At 45.8% G+C, this 20,832-nt stretch overlaps 1 protein-coding gene across 5 annotated transcripts in view; it reads left to right on the top strand.

The window, feature by feature from the left end:
- The first annotated feature begins 13,265 nt into the window (after window positions 1–13,265).
- SEZ6L (seizure related 6 homolog like) overlaps window positions 13,266–20,832 on the top strand; it is a 149,813-nt gene continuing 142,246 nt past the window's right edge. For 2 of the 5 annotated variants that reach the window (XM_077919995.1, XM_028709548.2), the window contains exon 1: window positions 14,957–15,052. Coding sequence is in view for 2 of the 5 variants with exons in the window: in XM_028709549.2 (XP_028565382.2) it covers window positions 13,403–13,481 (79 nt within the window). In the remaining 3 variants the exon portion in view is untranslated. Of the gene's footprint in view, window positions 13,482–14,956; window positions 15,053–20,832 lie in introns of those variants that run through there. The other 3 variants (XM_028709549.2, XM_028709550.2, XM_077919996.1) reach the window with 3 other exon arrangements.

Below are 20,832 nucleotides of genomic sequence, written 5' to 3'. Positions count from 1 at the left end.
TTCAAAAAATTTAGCCTGCCATTCCATTACCGTGGGAGTCTCCTTTAGTTTCAATTTTTGAGCCATGAGTATTCTCGCTGCTGCAGTAGCATATTGAAATAATTTATGATCTTCCATTTTTACTTCCTTCCCTATTATCCCTAATAAAAAGATTACAGGTTTTTTAGGAAATGTATACTTGAGAAGTTTTTTTAATTCATTATATATTGACTCCCAATTTTTTTTCATCTTTTCACACTCCCACCACATATGATAGAGATCCCCCTCTTTGGATTTACATTTCCAGCAGGCTTTATTATTCAATTTATACATTTTGGCCAGTTTGACCAGGGTAATATACCACCGGTATACCATTTTTTCTAGATTTTCTCTTAAGGTGGAGCATGCTGTAAATTTCATCCCTTTGTTCCACAATTTAACCCATTTATCGTAATCGATATTGTAGCCAAAATTGATTGCCCACTTTATCATAACTTCTTTAACCATCTCATCCTTAGTGTCCCATTCCAGCAAGAAATTGTACATTTTGGATAAAAGTTTTGATCTACTTTCCAAAATATCTGTTTGAAATTTAGATTTTTCCTCGCTAAATCGCTTTTTTTGTGTCTTCTTTTAATAAACCGTTTATTTGATGGTACTGTAACCATCCTGTGAGCCCATCTTTTATTTCCTCATATGGTTTAATTTTCCACCCTTGTTCTGTTTTCACTAATATATCTTCATATATTATTCTCAGGTTATTCTCTTTCCCTCCATATTTAATTTTTTTATTGTTAACACATCTATCGGGGATAGCCACCAGGGTGTGGTTCTTTCTAGCAGAGATTTGTTTTTGTCCCATACATCATATAAGGGACCCCTAAAGATGTGATTTGTAAAACCTTTATGTATTTTCACCTTGTTTTGCCACAGATAGGAATGCCAACCCTATCTATTATTGTATCCTTCGAGATCTAGCAAGTCAGTATTCTTTAAGATTATCCATTCTTTTATCCAGCACAGACAGGATGCCTCATAGTATAATCTCATGTCTTTCTTTCCTTTTCCTTTTTTTTTTTTTTTTTTTGGCCAGGTCTCCTAGTTCATGTTGTAATGAGCTGCATGGGAAAAAGAACTGAGGGGAAGTCACAATGAGATAAGTGATAATAAAACAATAAAACAAAACAAAACAAAAAGCTATAGATTGGTGTAAGCCAATTTCCAGTATCTCGTAATGTCATTCTGTTGGGTACAGTCACCCTCCAACATTCTCAGGCTGTGGAAGCTGTTTAATTGTGCTTTAGCTGCTCTGCAGTGTCCCTTGAGCAGTACAGAGAAATGTCAGCTTTTCAAAGGTTTGGCAGGAACTTTCTTTTCATTTTCTTTTTTACAAATGTAATGCCCTTGTTAGTATGGCAAAGCAGCATAGCAGCATTTTGAAAAGACTGACATGAGTAATACAGGATGGGGGTGGGGTGAGGTGCTGGGTGGTAGTACCAGATCAGGAAGCAGAACTTCCGAGGACAGTTTAAAGAAAAGAACCAAGTGGTGTAGTGGTTAAGAGCAGTGGACTCGTAATCTGGTGAACCAGGTTTGTGTCTCTGCTCCTTCACATGCAGCTGCTGGGTGACCTTGGGCTAGTCACACTTCTCTGAAGTCTCTCCCCTCAAAGAGTGTTTGTTGTGGGGGGAGGAAGGGTAGGAGACTGTTAGCCACTTTGAGACTTAGGATAGTGATAAAGCGGGATATCAAATCCAAACTCCTCCTCCTCCTATTCTTCTTCTTCCTGTTGTCAACAGCAAGTGACATCAGAAGAGCCTGGCTGGTGGATCAGGCCAGTGGCCCATCTAGTCCAGGCAGCCCCCTGTTTTCTCATGGTGGCCCAGCAGAAGTGCATGGTGGGAAACCGGCAAGCAAGACCTGATCACAAGAGCAGTCTCCCATCTTCCTGTGGTTTCCAGCAACTGGTGTTCAGAAGCATTGCTTCCTGTGATCCTTGAGGCACAGCTCAGCCAGCCTGGCTAGTAGCCACTGACTGCCTTCTCCTGCATGTCTTTGCCCAATCCTCTTTGAAAGCCATCCAGGTGGGATGCCTCCTGTGGGAGCACAAAGATTGTAGATCCATCCCTGCCTCCTGTGGGAGCACAAAGATTGTAGACTATAGTGAGTTCCACAGTTGTCTGAAGAAGGGTTTTGTTTTCTCTGTCCTGAGTCCTCCAACATTCAGCTGAAGCTCAGGGAAATGGATGCTGATTAAGAACAGAAGGGAGAGTTCATGTGGGAGTGATGACAGAGCAGGTGGCACACTTTCCAATTCTTATCCTTTTCCATGTCAGGTTGCTGTTAAAGGAGGCAGTGGAAGGAGGGATGTGGCTCCATGAAATTCCCCACCCTTTCCTTCAGCTGAAGCCCCAGTTCCAAAGGCCACGTCAAACCAGTAGGCAACAATAAAAATAATTAATATTATTTATGATGTTGTGGTGGGCTCCAGATTGCGTGCCCTCCTTCCTTTTATGAAACATAAATTCTTTTTTAAAAAAACAAAAACACAACACCCTATCCTTATAGAGCAACTGGATGCAAAACACAGAGCAAGTCAGACCTTAGACACGTGCCATCTGAATTTCTGAGAGACATCTATGCATATAAATTCACACATGCAAACTTTTTGCAAATTTGTAGCACAGCCCTGTCACAAAACAACCTAGAAATGTCCCTGAACCCTATAATCCCCCCTTTAAAAAAAACCCAACCCCCCAAAAAATATTTCTTCCTACCTTCCTATCAGTGCCTGGGAATTTCAGGAGGGGAGAAGGCTCATGTTCTTGGGTCCTGCTTGCAGGTTTTCCACTGAGGCATCTGGCTGGCTGCTGTGAGAACAGGATGCTGGACCAGGCTATTATATTTTTGTTTCTTCTTCTTTTTAAAATATGCTATTTTTGTGGGGGGGGGGATAAATCCTGATCCTGTAAGAACAGGCCCTGCACACAAGCTCAGAAGCAGACCCTCCAAATGTTCCTATTTTCCAGGGGCAGTCCTGGATTTACAGCAAAATGACAATATAAGCAGGCAGCAAATCTTACAACAGAAACATGCTTTGACCTGAAAAGTAAAATAGTTCCTAACTATTCCCCAAAGCCTAAAGAAAGTGCGTGTGACAATATTGGCACAGAATCCAAACTAACAACAAAGTAAGAAAGAGAGGGAGGGGAAACCTGCCCTGTGTGGTAAATGTGTGTTGGTCCCCTGAGGGACTTGATTAAATGAAATTTCTTGCTGGAGTAGCCATTGGGGAGTGTACTCATTTCAGCCCCCCCCCCCAATTGAGGTGACAATTCCTCCCCACTTGATGGGCATTGGTATTCAAATGGTGTTTCTATGCCATGTCATGTGATCGATTTTATGGAACGGGGCTTATTGCCCCCCCTCCAATATTTTATTCAAGTTGGCATCCCTGGCCTTTGAGATGAGTAAGTAGTTTATAATACGTAAATTTTATTGTTCTACTGTCTCTGCAGGTTTCTGAGTATTTCCCATTTCATTTGCTCTGCTGAATTGGGAGTTGAAAAAATATCATCCTAGTGAGAAATAAGTAAACTGGTTATCTTTGTTTTAAGGTTATCTTATTATTGTATATGTGGAACCCACTGTTTTACAGGAGGTGTTAATTAAATTTTGCTGGTAACCAGATTACTTGTGCTGATCTTTACATAAAGTCTTTGGAGCTCAGGAAGTCTTTCCCAGGCCTTCCAAAAAAAATTTCCTTCCAGTAGCACCTTAAAGACCAACTAAGTTAGTTCTTGATATGAGCTTTCGTGTGCATGCACACTTCTTGAGATACACAGATACACATGCATGCACACGAAAGCTCATACCAAGAACTAACTTAGTTGGTCTTTAAGGTGCTACTGGAAGGAAATTTTTTTTGTTTTGACTATGGCAGACCAACACGGCTACCTATCTGTAACCAGGCCTTCCAGTGAGATAAGAACTAGGCCAGAGTCAGGACAGTAAATTTAAGGGTACATTTTATATTGAATGATCCCAACTGTACCAATGCCATGGTCTGCTGTAATAAGCCATGCAAAAGGTTCAGATTGGCACCCTGTATTTCATGGACTCTTGTCCCCTCTCAGGTGCCTGAACCAGCGAAGCTCCAGCTGCAAGACCCAAAGAGCTTTTGCTTGTGAGCTCTTCCCCGAATCTTCTCTTCCAAACATTTACTTACTGCAGCTTCCGAACCCTCATCTAGCATTTTCTCAGCTAAGGGCAACTAAAGAGTTAAAGGCGCACATTGACCAGCCAATGAGGCAGTAAAAGATTTACATTTGGTGGGAGTGGAAAGACATTTTCCTTGGGAGATGGCTGGCATCCTTTTCAGTACATTAGCTGAGCCCATTTTGCTTTTCCAGGGCAGTTCCCTGGCTCCGTCACTCGTGTGTTTTCCCCACTCCAGCCCCCACTACCTCCTGGTCCGAGGACTTTGTTGCAATTCTGGTCTGGATTTTTAGAAGAGACACCACTGCTATAAATTCCTTTGTTTTGTTTTTTAAAATGTATTTTTATTAAAGATTCCTTTGTGACCCACTGAGCATTTTAACAAGTAAATCTGCGCCGGAAAAGGTCTGAGAGTGTATGGGGGGGGGTGGAGTGCTCTCCTCCTGGCCCTGGGACAGGATACTGGGGTTCGTGGATTAAAGCGCAACACATCTCCTCCCCCATGGCACTGCCATCTGTGACTCCCTCCCCCCATTATTCCTTCTAGAACTTTAAGTCACCCAAAAATGAAGCTGGCTAGCACCTGAATGGCTAGACCAACACACACCTGCAGGCTCCCCCTCCCTCCTCGGTTGCCCTTCTGTAGGATGGAGGTGAGAGCTGTCCATAAGCATCCATGGAGGAGAAATCCAAAATTCTTGGTCAGCTATGGGCACAAAGTATCCTCACAAAACAACAAATCTAGCATCAAAAACAGGTTTTCTAACACAGGTCCTTAGACTCTGCCTGTGTGTAGGTGTTAATATTTCACATAAAATATCAGGATGGACCTGGACAAGGCAGCTCACCTGTTTCTCCTCTGGCTTTGTACTGTGAGCCAGGGATGCATCTCCAGCGCTTGGCTGGTGCATTGAGCTAGTGGCAGTGGCTAGAAGGCGGATAGAAGGCAGTTCCTTTTCTGCATTGGGATATTATATCTAGATAGATAGGTTGTTGTTGTAATTATTTGTATGTTTTAAACAGATATAGTTTTAATTCTATTAATGTTTGATTGTTCTTTAATGGTTTTAAAAAATGTTTTTAATGATTCTTGCTGTTTTCTGTAAGCTGCCTTGAGTCCCATCAAGGGGAAAAATGAGGGCAAATACGGTAAATATAATATACCCTACCATTTTCCTGACAGGGATTCAAGGCAGCTTACAGATAAAATAAGAACAACTAAAAACACCGGGGGGAATCATTAAAAAAACAATTAAACATTAATAGATAGATGTTGTTGTTGTTGTTGTTGTTTAGTCGTTTAGTCGTGTCCGACTCTTCGTGACCCCATGGACCAGAGCACGCCAGGCACCTCTGTCCTCCACTACTTCCCGCAGTTTGGTCAGACTCATGCTGGTAACCTCGAGAACACTATCCAACCATCTCGTCCTCTGTCGCCCCCTTCTCCTTGTGCCCTCCATCTTTCTCAGCATCAGTGTCTTCTCCAGGGTGTCTTCTCTTCTCATGAGGTGGCCAAAGTACTGGAGCCTCAACTTCACGATCTGTCCTTCCAGTGAGCACTCAGGGCTGATTTCCTTCAGAATGGATGCGTTTGATCTTCTTGCAGTCCATGGGACTCTCAAGAGTCTTCTCCAGCACCATAATTCAAAAGCATCAATTCTTCGGCGATCAGCCTTCTTTATGGTCCAGCTCTCACTTCCATAGATAGATATATAATCTGCTTTAAAGATACAGGTAATCACAGCAAAAACAGCACTGCAGCAGCCCTTTCCTGAAAAGCAGTTGATTCGCCAAAGCCTGTTGGAACAAGAAGGTCTTCCCCTGCCAGCAGAAAGACAGCAAAGAGGGAAGGAAGGAGCAGCTCACTAAGAAGGTCCTCCCCTGTGAGCATCCCTGAGAGAGTGGCAGAGCTAAAAGAAGGGCCTCCCCCACCCCCAAAACAAAAACAAATCTCAGTGCCTAGGCAGGTTTGTGTGAGGGAATACGGTCTTTCAGATAGCCTTGGCCTAAGCTGGATGGATAGATAGAGATAGATGATATAGATGATAGATAGATAGATAGATGATAGATAGATAGATAGATAGATAGATAGATAGATAGATAGATAGATAGATGATAGATGATAGATAGATGATAGATGATAGATGATAGATAGATAGATGATAGATAGCTAGATAGATGATAGATAGATAGATAGATAGATAGATAGATAGATAGATAGATATAGATAGATGATAGAGATGATAGAGATGATAGATAGATGATAGATAGATAGATAGATAGATAGATAGATAGATAGATAGATATAGATGGATAGATAGATGATGATGATAGATAGATAGATAGATAGATAGATAGATAGATGATAGATAGATGATAGATAGATAGATAGATAGATGATAGATAGATAGATAGATAGATGATGATAGATAGATAGATAGATAGATAGATAGATAGATAGATAGATAGATGATAGATAGATAGATATAGATAGATAGATGATAGATAGATTATAGATAGATAGATGATGATAGATAGATAGATAGATGATAGATAGATAGATAGATAGATAGAGATAGATTAGATAGATAGATAGATAGATAGATAGATAGATAGATGATAGATAGATAGATGATAGATAGATAGATGATAGATAGATAGGTAGATAGATGATAGATAGATGATAGATAGATAGATAGATAGATAGATAGATAGATAGATAGATATAGATAGATGATAGATAGATATAGATAGATATAGATAGATAGATGATAGATAGATAGATGATAGATAGATAGATAGATAGATAGATAGATAGATAGATAGATAGATGATAGATAGATAGAGATAGATGATAGATAGAGATAGATGATAGATTGATAGATAGATGATAGATGATAGATGATAGATGATAGATGATAGATGATAGATGATAGATAGATGATAGATTAGATAGATGATAGATAGATAGATAGATAGATAGATGATAGATAGATAGATGATAGATAGATAGATGAGAGAGAGAGAGAGAGAGAGAGAGAGAGAGAGAGAGAGAGAGATGATAGATTAGATAGATAGATAGATAGATAGATAGATAGATAGATGATAGATAGATAGATAGATGATAGATAGATAGATGATAGATAGATAGATAGATATAGATGATATAGATATAGATATAGATATAGATATAGATATAGATATAGATATAGATATAGATAGATGATAGATTAGATAGATAGATAGATAGATAGATAGATAGATAGATAGATGATAGATAGATAGATAGATAGATAGATAGATAGATAGATAGATAGATGATAGATAGATAGATGATAGATAGATAGATAGATAGATAGATAGATAGATAGATAGATAGATATAGATAGATATAGATAGATGATAGATAGATATAGATAGATAGATGATAGATAGATGATAGATGATGATAGAGACAGATCTGTGGAAAGGTCTTCCCCACATGCAAAGTCTTTTTCATCTTATTTGCCTTTGTCACAAAGGGCAGGGCCATGGATGTTCACCCATGGAGTTCATTTGTTTATCCAGGTGGAGAAAACAAGAATGGGAGACCTCATGGGCAGAGCTTGGTGGCTGAACACCTGCCTGCCTGCAGACAGGGCAGTGCCCAGAAGCATATCCTAGAGGGGTTGGAGAGCTGCTGCCAGTCCGTGCAGAATAGACTGAGCTACAGGAACCTACATTGTCATTGGGGATCCCACAGAAAGAAGATGGGAACACTGAGAACAGGGGTACAGACTTTGTCCAGAGCTGCCTGGTGGATGAGACCTATTGGGTTGAGCCCTGCAAAATTCTTGGAGGCTGCTGTGTAGTTGCAGAGTTCTTGGACTGGCTTCTGCATCCATTGCAAAGGAATAGTTCAGAAGCTTTAAGTTAGAAACAAAAGGAAAGAGGAGTCAAGTGCACTCTGCCTGCTTCATGCACACTTTGGTGGGAAAAGGAGAGGGAGGACTTAAAGGATTTCTTAAAGCAAGGTCTTAAAGCAAGATCTAGAGGCAGTCCTGCTAAAAACTTACAAGCACCATGTTTGATTTCTTGTCAGGCCTTTTACAGGTGAATCAATTGAGTCATCAGGAGCTCTGAAAATATGCAGTCACAGAGCAGAGAGCCAGGAAACATGTGTTCAAGACTATGGATTTCTTCAGGAAAGGAAAAACAAAATGGCACCACTACTTAAAACAAGAGAAAAAACAAAGCAAGATGTTCTTAAAAAGAAAAGTGTAACTCACACAATGCTAGAGAGAAGATAATAAAGAGTGGGGAGGGAAAACCATAGTGAAATCTGATGGAAAGTGGTCACAAGCTGGGCCCAGAGGTGAGCAAGCATCCTCAGTGAGTGGGGTGGGAGTCTAGTGACCCAGTTCTAACCTAGCCTAGATCATGTTGGAGAAAACATGGGGAATTTGCAGGGACATGCACAGCACAAAATGGAAATTGCAGAAGTCACAAAAAGTATACATTTCCTGCAAAAGTGGCACAAACCTTAAAGTGCTGTCAAGGCACAGCCTGGTGTGCAAGGCGGGTCTCAGAAGCTCCAGTTGGAGGTATGGAGCACACAAGGCATCTCTTGGGCAAACTGGGCAAATGAGAGAGAACTAGATTTATCAGTGCATGTTGCATCATTCCCTGAACCGCAACCTGGTCATATGAATTCACTCTGAGATCCTACTCCCACCTGAGGCCACAATGCTCCTCAAGAGAGAAATTCCTCACTTTGAAGGCAAGCCTGTGGGCGAATCAAGTGAAGCTAAGATACAGGCCAATGGCAAGAGACTCATTCTGGCAGCAAAAACCATCAGGCGTATTGTTGCACTTTAAGATTAGCACATTTATTATGGCATCAGCTTCCCTGGACTACAGTCTACTTCATCAGATGCAGATTTATTATCAGGTCCCCAAACTTGGCATACCCCCCCCCACCAGGTGTTAAGGTATTCTTTGATGCTTTTGCTGCAGTAGACTAACACAGATGTAAGTTCTCTGAAAAACTTTAGCAGGCTTCTTTGATGACGTTGGGGCTCTTTATTGGCTTGATGGAAAACTTAACTGGGCCCCCATTTCTATCTGGCTCACGACTCTTCCTAAGCTAGACCCCTCCCTGGCCTTGCTCTATGTACTCTCCTGAGAGTTGCTGCTTGGCTAGAATAGGAACACAGGAAGCTGTCTGTCCCAAGTCAGACCATAGGCCTCTTTTGCTCCGTCCTGTCTACTCTGACTGGCATAATCTTTCCAGGGTTTCCAACAGGAGCTTTCCCCAGCCCTACCTGGAGACACCAGGGATTAAACCCGAGACCTTCAGCATGCAAGGCAGACACTCTGCCACTAGGACACATGCATAAATGGGTCCTGGAACTCGGATTGTGCTTCTTGCTGGGTGGAGGCTAGAAAGGGATGCCACCGTGTGTGTAGAAATGAGCATACTTCTTTCCTCCACCCACTTTTGCCTCTGGCCCCTCCCACTGCCAGCATGTGGCCCTTAAAAAGTCACCTAGAAGGGAAGGTGGCCCTCAGGTTGGAAAAGGTTCCCCGTCCCTAGCTTAAGAGATGCAATGTGCCTCTGCTACAGTGACATTAATGTTTTCTGCTCTTAAAACAAAATAAAATACTGTTACCTGTATTATTTTACTTGTTTACAGGATATGAATGAGCAACATAAGAAGTACTGGAGTGAAAGGAGAGGTTTTGTTTCATTTTATTTTACAGTGTGTTAACAAAAAAGAGATGTTGATATGGCAGCAGTGACCCTGGCAGGATGTCTGCATCCCTCCTTGGCAAATCCCAAGCGCTTTCCTCAGCAAGACAATTTGGCCTACAAAAAAATGGGACAACAAAGCCCATCTTTTGCTGCATCCCAGCTATCGATTGCCTCTCTCTCTGTGTTGCTCTGTCCTCCCAGTTGAGTCAGCAGGGATTTTAGCAAAGGACACGCAGAGCCCCTGCAGCTCAGAGAAGAGCTGCTGCTTGATGAAGGCATGACGTGTCTCCAAGAGCAGGCAGAGGCTGGTGTGTGTATAAGAACTGGGCTGCCTGGGCTCTGCACACAACTGGCCAGCTGCTGAGGCCTCACTGGAAATTTATTTGCAGCATTTACTTATTTCATAAAATTTATTTTTTTTAAAGCCCCAAGGAGAGAATGAAACACAGAGAATGAAATAATAATAATAATAATAATGCTTTTTCACCAGATTAGGGTTCAATGTGGCTTACAGATAAAATAAAAACAGCTAAACATAGAGGGGGGAAACAAGCAATTAAGCACAAATTACACACACACACATATGGATAATTACAACAAAAACAGCATGGCAGCAGGGGCCTCACTAAATGCAATCTCCTTCTTTGGAGGTCTTTAAGCAGAGGCTTGACAACCATATGTCAGGAGTGCTCTGATGGTGTTTCCTGCTTGGCAGGGGGTTGGACTCGATGGCCCTTGTGGTCTATTCCAACTCTATGATTCTATGATTCAATCAGTTATCCAAGGTCTCATGAAAGAGGAAGATATTGATGTCACCTGCCAGTGAAAGCACAGCAAGAAGGGGGCTAGTAGCTTCTCTTGGGAGGGAGTTCCCAAGTTGCCTGGGAGCAGCCACCAAGAAGGCCCTCTCCCGCTTCCCCACCAAATGTGCCCAAGAGCACCCTAGACCAAGAGAAGGGCCTTCCCCAAGATCTCAGAACCTGAGCAGGTTCACATGAATGGAAACAAACTTTCAGAGAGCATGTGCCTATGCAAGGCAATGAAAACAATGAAATGATCAGTAACTCTTTAAAACATTCAAAGGGTAAAATCAACAACAGGCTAAAAACACCAGCCTTCTCCATGTCTGTATAGGCTTGTCTAAACAAAAATGTTTTTAGCAGGTGCCAAAGAGTACAGTGAAGGTGCCAGCCTGGTGTCAATATGCAGGGAGTTCCAAAGAGCTGGTGCTGCCACACTAAAATATTGATTTCTTCCAAATGCAGAATAAGTATTATGTGGCACCTGTAACAGGGCCAGTTTCTCAGCTCAAAGCAGTCAAATAGGCATATATCAGATAAAGCGATATCACAGGAAATTACCAGAGAGGTTATTCGATCTTTGCAACCTGGGACTTTCCCCCACCACCAGCAATTAGATGCCAGGGATTTCAGTTTGGGTGTAGCCAGGTGTCCAGCAGATCATGGGTCCTGCCCTGATCTTATGTTTTTAAAAAACCAACATCTTGGGATGCAAAGAGTGATGCTGTTGAACCCCCAGTCACAGCCCCATTAACTTTGCCCAGCAGCACCTACACATACAAATCAGCACATGCAAATTAGATACAAATATGCACCATGGGCCTGCTCCTTAAGTCCTTCATATACCTAGCAATGCACCTGATTTTGAGCATGTAGACATGCAGCTTTACTTCTTCCTCCGCCATTTGCAGAGTGCAAGAGCCACACACTTTTGCTGAAACCCAAGAACAGGGAATCCCTCCCTGCCTGGGAAACAGCTCAGCTGTCTCTTCTCTTGACTCATCTTTTATATTGATATCCTGGGTGATACTGCTTTGTGATGACTGTTGCTGAGGTAACCAAAGTCAGCATAATTGCTGCTGCTTCTTTTTAATCCAGTAGGTTTATTAGACAGCAGTGCCAACATAGCTACCATTATCATACGTGTCAGATCACATTGTTGAGGGATTTGCTTTCACACCTATTATCATAGTGTAGGATCCAACACAGCCCAGAAACAGACAGGGCAGGATCTGTGCCAGTCTTCCCCAACCTGGTACCCTCCAGATCTCTTGGACACAGCTTCTATCAGCCCCAACCAGCTGAGTCCAGTGCTGGCTGGACTGATGGGATCTGTAGTCCCACTTTGGAGCACCATGTTGGAGAAAGCAGATTCCATAAGAACATAAACAGAGCCTGGCTGCTGGATCAGGCCAATGGTGCCCCACCTAGTCCAGCCTCCTCTTCTCACAGTGGCCAACCAGGTGCCCCTAGGAAGCCCACAAGCAGGATCCGAGCACAAGAGCAGCCTCCTCCCCTCCTGTGACTTCCAGCAACTGGGATTCAGAAGCATCCCTGCCTGGGGAGGCAGGTGCAGAGCCATCCTGGTTTGGAGCCACCAATAGTCCTCTCCTCCTCCATGAATTTGCCTACCTAGATAACATCAATTGAACAGTTGGGGTAATACATGGGTTGTAAAAGACCTGCAGCATTTATTCTGGACTCTCAGGACCCCGCCCCCCCCCGTGTGTGTGGAGTGTCATTAGGATACTTCGCAAAAGGGGCTTCTGGTCGGTAGAGCATTAGACTCATCTCAGGGTCCTGGGTTCGCCCCCCACCGTTCGAGGCCTTTGAAGGGTTCAACCTGGTTGCAGAGTAAGCGCTCTGCGGCGGTGGCGAGGGGGGCTAGGCGGGGTCACAGGGGGCTAGGCTAAGTTTGGGTGGCTAGGTGGGGTCAGAGGATTGCGCTTCGGGTCGCCGCGCAGAGGACATTCGGGAGTTTTAGCAGCGCCTCGATGTTGACTGAATGCTCTGGACAGGGATATGGCGGCGGGGAAGCGAGTGGGTTGGGTGGGACCGAGGCTGGATTTCCCTGAGTGGCGGGTGGTCGGAGAGGGTCTCCGCTGAAGGTCCTTGGAGCTCACGCGTCCTTTCATGAGATGTACGGAGCTTGACATGGTCTGGCGATCAATAGGGCGGAGGGATTTGTGGACATGGTGTGCGGGTCTTACGAGGTTTCAGAGACGCTTCGGACTGACAAAAGAAAACTTCGTGGAGGACTTAAGTCTCCTGCCATGATTCACGAGGGAAAGGCACTCTGCACGTGCTCAGAGGCGCTCCTCGGCTTCTGCTTCCCCTGCTCCTCAACTGTGCGCCCTGGCACTGGGAGAAAGAGGGTCGCGGGTTGGAATTACATCCTGGAGCCTCTCATCGAGCGGCGGGTGAGGTATTTTCCTGTTGGGGTGGCAAAAGGCGGGGCAGATCTACAGCCCTGATAATCCCCTCCCTCCTTCCCTCCCTCCCTCCTTCCTTCTCTCCCTCCTTCCCCCCTCCCCTCGCAGCTCCAGCGCCGATTTGCAAAGGAGGGACTTCGTCGCTGCCGCCGCCACTAGCGAGCTAGGCTGGGAAGAGAGGGAGCGGTTCGCTGGGCTGGGCAGCAGCTCGAACCGGACCGGGACCGGGACCCAGCACCATGCCGGCCCCCCGAGGGCTCGCCCTGCTCCTCCTCCTCTTCCTCCTGCTGGGCACCCACGCGGCCAGGCGCCCCCAAGGTAGGACCTGCGAACCAGGAAGAAGGGCGGCTTGGAAGGGAGGGGGGGTCCCGTTTCTCTGCTCGGTCTTTGTCCCCGAGGAAGGGGGACGTGCCGTTGCCATTGGGGAGCAGCGCTGTGCTGGGAGGGGTGTTCAGGAGTCACTCGCCGCTTACCTGTCCGCTGGAGCTTCGCCCCCCCCCCCCCCGCCTTGCAAGCTGGCGCTCAAACTTCCAACACGGTGCAATGGGGGGGGTGTTATTGCGCCCCACCCCATATCTGCCTTTTGAACTGGGACAAGCGAAGGATAAACTGGGGGAAGAGGCGGAGTGCTCGCGCTGCGCCCGCGTTTGCGTCTGTGTGTGCGGACGTGTGTCCGCTGCCCGCGGCGGGACAGAGGCCGGACAGAAGCCTGAGCAGCTTCTGGGAACAACTTTGCTGGGGGTCCCGTCAGGAGCAGGGGGAGGGGAGGCGTGCAGTGGGCGCAGCAACCCCCCTCCCTCCATCACTTCTGCACTTGGCTCTTAAAAGTGGGGATGCCTCTGGTCTGAAGTCCCTTCCTACCTTATACCTCAGAAGCAGCTGGAGACGGGGCTGGTTTGAACATCGGAACCTGACTTTTACCCAGACAGACCGTGGGTCCATCTAGCTCAGTACTGCCTACACTGACTGGCAGCGGCTCTCCAGGATTTCAGGCAGGAGCCTTTCCCAACTGAGCCCGTAGGTGCTGGGGATTGAAACGCAGACCTGCTTGCAAGGCGGACTATCTACCGCTGAGCAGAAGCAGCGCTGGGGACGGGGCTTTCCGCTCCATCCAGCGCAGGTTGACTTTGATTTCAATGGGGCTGCCTGCCTCCCACGGAAGTGTGGGCAGAGAGGCGGCGGAGTGGAGTCCGCCGAGTCGCCGATTGCCTCCTTGCTGCCCCTCCGAGCCTTGGGCTCTCGCTCTCTCCTCTGCCGCCCGCGGGACTCCAGGCCACATGATGCTTGGAGGGCCGCGCTCGCCGCCGCACGAGAAACGCACGAAGCCGCCCTCAGCCAGGAAACTTCCTTAGATGTTGCCTCCAAGCTCAAGGCTCCGGCCAGGCGCTTCTTCTGCTCTCCCGCCTCCATCACTGACACGCTGGAGATCAATGGCTCGCGCGATGCCCTCTCGGAACAACCCGCTCGGGGCTTCCATGAGACGAGGGGCGCCGCCAGGAAGGAGAACAGATCAGCGGCGACTAGGCAGGCAAGCGCCTGGCGGCTTCCTTTCCTTCCTTCCTTCTCTCCATCCCAGGCTCGCTCCCGCCCGGCGCCCCCGCGCTTGGTCCGCTGCCCATCCTCGTCGGTCGGTCCCATCTCATGCCACGCAAGGCTGGCGAGGACGGGGGCGCCTCGCTCCTGGGCCTGCTCTTCACTTGGGTACACTCGGAATTCCCGGCAGCCCCTTTTTTGCTTTTTCGCTTTTTTAATCAGGAGAGCGGCTTGCCTTTTGAGAGAGGTTCTCTGGGGGCTGTCCCAGTTGGGCTGCTGGAGGGGAGGCTCCTCAAGCCGGAGCATCTTCCTTGCAGGCAGGAGGTCCTCGGTCCAATCCCTGGCAGTATCTACAGGTAAGGCTGGGAGAGAGCGAGCCCTGCCTGAAAAGCAGGAGAGGCCCTGCCAGTCAGTATAGACAATAAAGAGCGAGAAAGACCAATGGTCTAGGGCAGGGTAGGCAACCTAAGGTCCGGGGGCTGGATGCGGCCCAATCGCCTTCTCAATGTGGCCAGCGGACGGTCCAGGAATCAGTGTGTTTTTACATGAGTAGAATGTGTGCTTTTGTTTAAAATGCATCTCTGGGTTATTTGTAGGGCCTGCCTGGTGTTTTTACATGAGTAGAATGTGTGTTTTTATTTAAAATGCATCTCTGGGTTATTTGTGGGGCCTGCCTGGTGTTTCTACACGAGTAGAATGTGTGCTTTAATTTAAAATGCATCTCTGGGTTATTTGTGGGGCATAGGAATGCGCTCATTTTTTTTCTAAAATATAGTCCGGCCCCCCACATTGTCTGAGGGACAGTGAACCGGCCCACGGCTGGAAAAGGTTGCTGACCCCTGGTCTAGGGTCACAAGGCAGGGCTTATGTTAAGGTTATATTGTTTTTCTTCCTTCCTACATGTGCCCCCTTTGGGGAGGGAGGGGTTCAGGACTGTGTGTATGTTTAGAAACTGACCTTCCTATGCACACTTACTTGGAAGTAAGCCTTCACAGAAATAAATAGAATTTTCTTCTGAGTAGACATAGGGTCATGTCATCAGTATTCCAGAGTGCCACTCCTTTCCTTTAGAAAGGTTTAACTGAGCCCAATTTCAGAATTAAATAAGTAAAACCGTCTTCTGTCCTGCCAAGCTCTCTGAAGTGTGTCAACCACAATGATTTCCACTCTCCCCATCATTTTCTGGCCAAATAGAGAAAGACAGAGGAAGCAGATATTCCTAACAAGATGAAAAGCAAAGGTGGCCCATGAAGGGGGTGAGGGAATCCAAAATCCATAATAGGGCAATGACCTTTGTTAGAGTAACCACCAAACTTACTAGTCCTCCATAACTCTTCTTCAGGCTAGACTCTAGTCCCTAGGTGGTAAACAAGGGGGGGGATGGCTGATGGAGAAACCATGGAGCTAATCTTAAGAGAGGGGTGGTTGGAGGAGGTGGCAGCCATCTGAATGCAATTCAAATGCACTGACATAGGAGCCAACCCCTAGGGGGTGAGGGGTCTTTACTCCCCCAATAAAATATGTGAGCCCCCCCCCCAAAGTTGATAGGCATTGTGATTCAAATGGTATCCATGCATTGCATCAGGTGGTCAATTATGCAGGGTAGGGCTTACTTGGGCCCCCCAATATTTTATTCAAGTTGGCATTGAATAATTAAGTCGGTTTCCTACTCCTAGTGCTGCTTTTTTTAAGGTGTTGGTAGGCACCATGAAGTTGTTTCAGTAAGGTGGGAAAGTGTGCCTATTCCTGTTGTTGCAAATTTATCTTCCCCTCCCCCACTGCTCTTCTCTTTGAGCTGGAAGGGGCAACTCCTCCAAAATACTTAATGGGTGAAATTTGAACCTGTGTCTTCAGATCTACCCCTCTTTTATGTGCTGGATTTTCCTGGTCAAAAAACTCAGACTGCTGTAGCCTCTGCTGTTTTCTTTTGGTAAAAAAAAAGGAAAGATGAAGGATGAAGGGTAAAGAAGAGGTCAAAATTGGGAGTGGTCATTGCTGGGGGCACCTCCTCACAATAGCCTTGAGTACCACCCCCCCCCCAAATGTGAGAAGGCCAGGTACTTTCCCCCCATGATCATTCAGGCTTGTAAACTGTCTCTGCAAAATAGCCTTTGATGTGGCTGGAGTGATTCCAGCAGCTACATTTCTACCTGCAGGTAGTTTTAACTACGGATAGAAAGTATCTGCCCACAAATGCTGCCAGGAGAAACTTTGCTGTGAATTCTGTAACTGTGAGTCCTACATTGCAGGGGTTGGACCAGATTACCGTTTGAGTCCTTTCCAACTCATCTCTGTGCCTTCGTACTTTGGGAATACTGGTAACATCCCAAGGCGACTGTCAATAGGACCTGTTGATCAACAGCTCCACAAATGCCCTGAACACATTCCTCCCACCCCACTCCATGCCACAGGTCTTCGAGGAAGCCTCTTTTTCTCAAACTCAGTATAAATCAACCAATATTTAAGTCCCCAGGCAAAGCAACCTTCCCCTGGGCGGATCCCGTGGATTATCAAAGAAGTCTGGGGCAGCGGATCTTAGAATCATAGAATCATAGAGTTGGAAGAGACCACAAGGGCCATCGAGTCCAACCCCCTGCCAAGCAGGAAACACCATCAGAGCACTCCTGACATATGGTTGTCAAGCCTCTGCTTAAAAACCTCCAAAGAAGGAGACTCCACCACACTCCTTGGCAGCAAATTCCACTGTCGAACAGCTCTTACTGTCAGGAAGTTCTTCCTAATGTTTAGGTGGAATCTTCTTTCTTGTAGTTTGGATCCATTGCTCCGTGTCCGCTTCTCTGGAGCAGCAGAAAACAACCTTTCTCCCTCCTCTATATGACATCCTTTTATATATTTGAACATGGCTATCATATCACCCCTTAGCCTCCTCTTCTCCAGGCTAAACATGCCCAGCTCCCTTAGCCATTCCTCATAAGGCATCGTTTCCAGGCCTTTGACCATTTTGGTTGCCCTCCTCTGGACACGTTCCAGTTTGTCAGTGTCCTTCTTGAACTGTGGGGCCCAGAACTGGACACAGTACTCCAGGTGAGGTCTGACCAGAGCAGAATACAGTGGCACTATTACTTCCCTTGATCTAGATGCTATACTCCTATTGATGCAGCCCAGAATTGCATTGGCTTTTTTAGCTGCCGCGTCACACTGTTGGCTCATGTCAAGTTTGTGGTCAACCAAGACTCCTAGATCCTTTTCACATGTACTGCTCTCAAGCCAGGTGTCACCCATCTTGTGTTTGTGCCTCTCATTTTTTTTTTGCCCAAGTGCAATACTTTACATTTCTCCCTGTTAAAGTTCATCTTGTTTGTTTTGGCCCAGTTCTATAATCTGTCAAGGTCATTTTGAAGTGTGATCCTGTCCTCTGGGGTGTTAGCCACCCCTCCCAGTTTGGTGTCATCTGCAAATTTGATCAGGATGCCTTTGAGTCCATCATCCAAGTCGTTGATAAAGATGTTGAATAAGACCGGGCCCAAGACAGAACCCTGTGGCACCCCACTAGTCACTCTTCTCCAGGATGAAGAGGAACCATTGATGAGCACCCTTTGGGTTCGGTCAGTCAGCCAGTTACAAATCCACTGAGTGGTAGCATAGTCAAGTCCGCATTTTACCAGCTTCTTTACAAGAATATCATGGGGCACCTTGTCAAATGCCTTGCTGAAATCAAGGTAGGCTACATCCACTGCATTCCCTTCATCTACCAGGCTTGTAATTCTGTCAAAAAACAAGATCAGGTAAGTCTGACATGACTTATTTTTCAGAAATCCATGCTGACTATTGGTGATCACAGCATTCCTTTCTAGGTGCTCACAGACTGTTTGCTTAATGATCTGCTCCAGAATCTTCCCTGGTATTGATGTCAGACTGACTGGGCGATAATTATTTGGGTTCTCTCTTTTCCCCTTTTTGAAAATAGGGACAACATTTGCCCTCCTCCAGTCTGCCGGGACTTCGCCTGTTCTCCAGGAATTCTCAAAGATGACTGCCAGTGGTTCTGAGATCACATCTGCCAGTTCTTTTAATACTCTTGGATGCAGTTCATCTGGCCCTGGAGACTTGAATACATCTAAACTAGCCAAGTATTCTTGTACTATCTCCTTAGTTATTCTGGGCTGTGTTTCCTCTGCTGAATCATTTGCTCCAAATTCTTCAGGTCGGGCATTGTTTTCTTTATCGGAGAAGACTGAGGCAAAGAAGGCATAGAGGAGTTCAGCCCTTTCTGTGTCCCCTGTTTGCATTTCACCATCTTCTCCTCTGAGTGACCCCACTGTTTCTTTGTTCTTCCTTTTGCTACGGATATACCCATAAAAGCCTATTTTGTTGCTTTTAACCTCTCTAGCAAGCCTGAGTTCATTTTGTGCTTTAGCTTTTCTGACTTTGTGTCTACATGTGCTGGCTATTTGTTTGAATTCCTCTTTGGTGGTTTCCCCCCTTTTCCATTTTTTGTACACATCCTTTTTTAATCTTAACTCAGTTAAAAGTTCTTTAGATAGCCACCCTGGCTTCTTTAGGCACCTTCCATGTTTCCGTCTCATTGGTATTGCCTGAAGTTGTGCTTTTACTATCTCCCTCTTAACAAACTCCCAGCCATCATGAACTCCCTTTCCTTTTAGTATTACTGTCCATGGGATCTCACCCAGCACTTCCCTAAGTTTTATGAAGTCGGCTTTCTTAAAGTCAAGAAATTGAGTCCTAGTATGCTTGGCTGCTCCTTTCCGCTGTATAGTAAACTTCAGAAGAGCATGATCACTCGCGCCTAATGATCCTTCCACTTCTACCCCACTAACCAGGTCATCAACATTGGTTAGGACCAGATCTAAAATGGCTGTTCCTCTTGTTGCTTCTCCCACTTTCTGGACAATGAAGTTGTCTGCAAGGCCAGTGAGGAATCTGTTTGACCTTATGCTCTTGGCTGAGTTTGACATCCAACAAATATCCGGGTAATTGAAGTCCCCCATTACTACTATCTCCCTTCCTTTTGCATGCTTGGCCATCTGTTCCAGGAAGGCATCATCTATGTCCTCCATTTGGCTTGGGGATCTATAGTAAACTCCCACAACGAGGTCTCTGTTATTCTTCTCTCCCTTAATTTTGACCCAAATGCTCTCACTTTGGCTTTGAGGTTCTAAATCTTGGATCTCTTCACAGGTATACACATCCCTGACATATAACGCCACTCCTCCTTTCTTGTCTGGTCTGTTTCTCTGAAATAGATTGTATCCCTCCATTATTACATTCCAATCGTGGGACTTATCCCACCAGGTTTCAGTGATGCCTATTATGTCATCTTTAGTTTGCTGTACCAAGAGCTCAAGCTCATCTTGTTTATTTCCCATGCTTTGCGCATTAGTGTACAGACATTGAAGTCCATTAATCATTCCCCCGTGTCTCTTATTTAAGGATTTTTTCCTCCCACCACTAGGTCTGCGTGCTGTTTGCTCCAATTGGTCTATGACATTTGGATGATCATCTTCATCAATTGATAGACTCCTACCTTCAGGAGCACTGTCTCCCTCCCCCACATTAGTTAGTTTAAAGCCCTCCTGATGAGGTTTCTGAGATTTTTGGCAAAAACATTCCTCCCAACCGTTGTGAGGTGCAGCCCATCGCTTGCCAGAAGTCCATCTTCAAGAAACTGCAGTCCGTGATCTAAGAATCCAAACCGTTCCTGTTTACACCATTTGCGAAGCCAGCTGTTCACTTCCACTATTTTTCCCTCTCTCCCTGGGCCACGTCGTTCAACTGGGAGGACAGATGAGATGACAATTTGTGCATTTAATTGCTTCAATTTCCTGCCCAGAGTCTCGTAGTCTCTTTTGATCTTCTGGAGGCTATTGCTTGCAGTGTCATTGGTTCCCACATGAACCAAGAGGAAGGGGTATTTGTCAGTGGGTTTTATGATTCCTTGCAGTCATTCAGTTACATCTTGGATCTTAGCCCCGGGGAGACAGCACACCTTGTCAGTGAGACATCTTGTCAGGCCCACAGATCACTGCTTCTGTTCCCCTCAGTAGGGAATCCCCTATCACCACTACACGCCTCCTCTTAGGTTTGGTCGTGGTTGTTCCGTGAGCTGTCCGTTCCAAGGTCGCCTGCACATTCCCTGAGGACTGACTTTGCTGCT

Source organism: Podarcis muralis, chromosome 16, assembly GCF_964188315.1.
Source record: "Podarcis muralis chromosome 16, rPodMur119.hap1.1, whole genome shotgun sequence".
NCBI lineage: Eukaryota > Metazoa > Chordata > Lepidosauria > Squamata > Lacertidae > Podarcis > Podarcis muralis.
The sequence above is the reverse complement of the archived record's forward strand: the minus strand, read 5'-3'. Positions and strand labels throughout refer to the sequence as shown.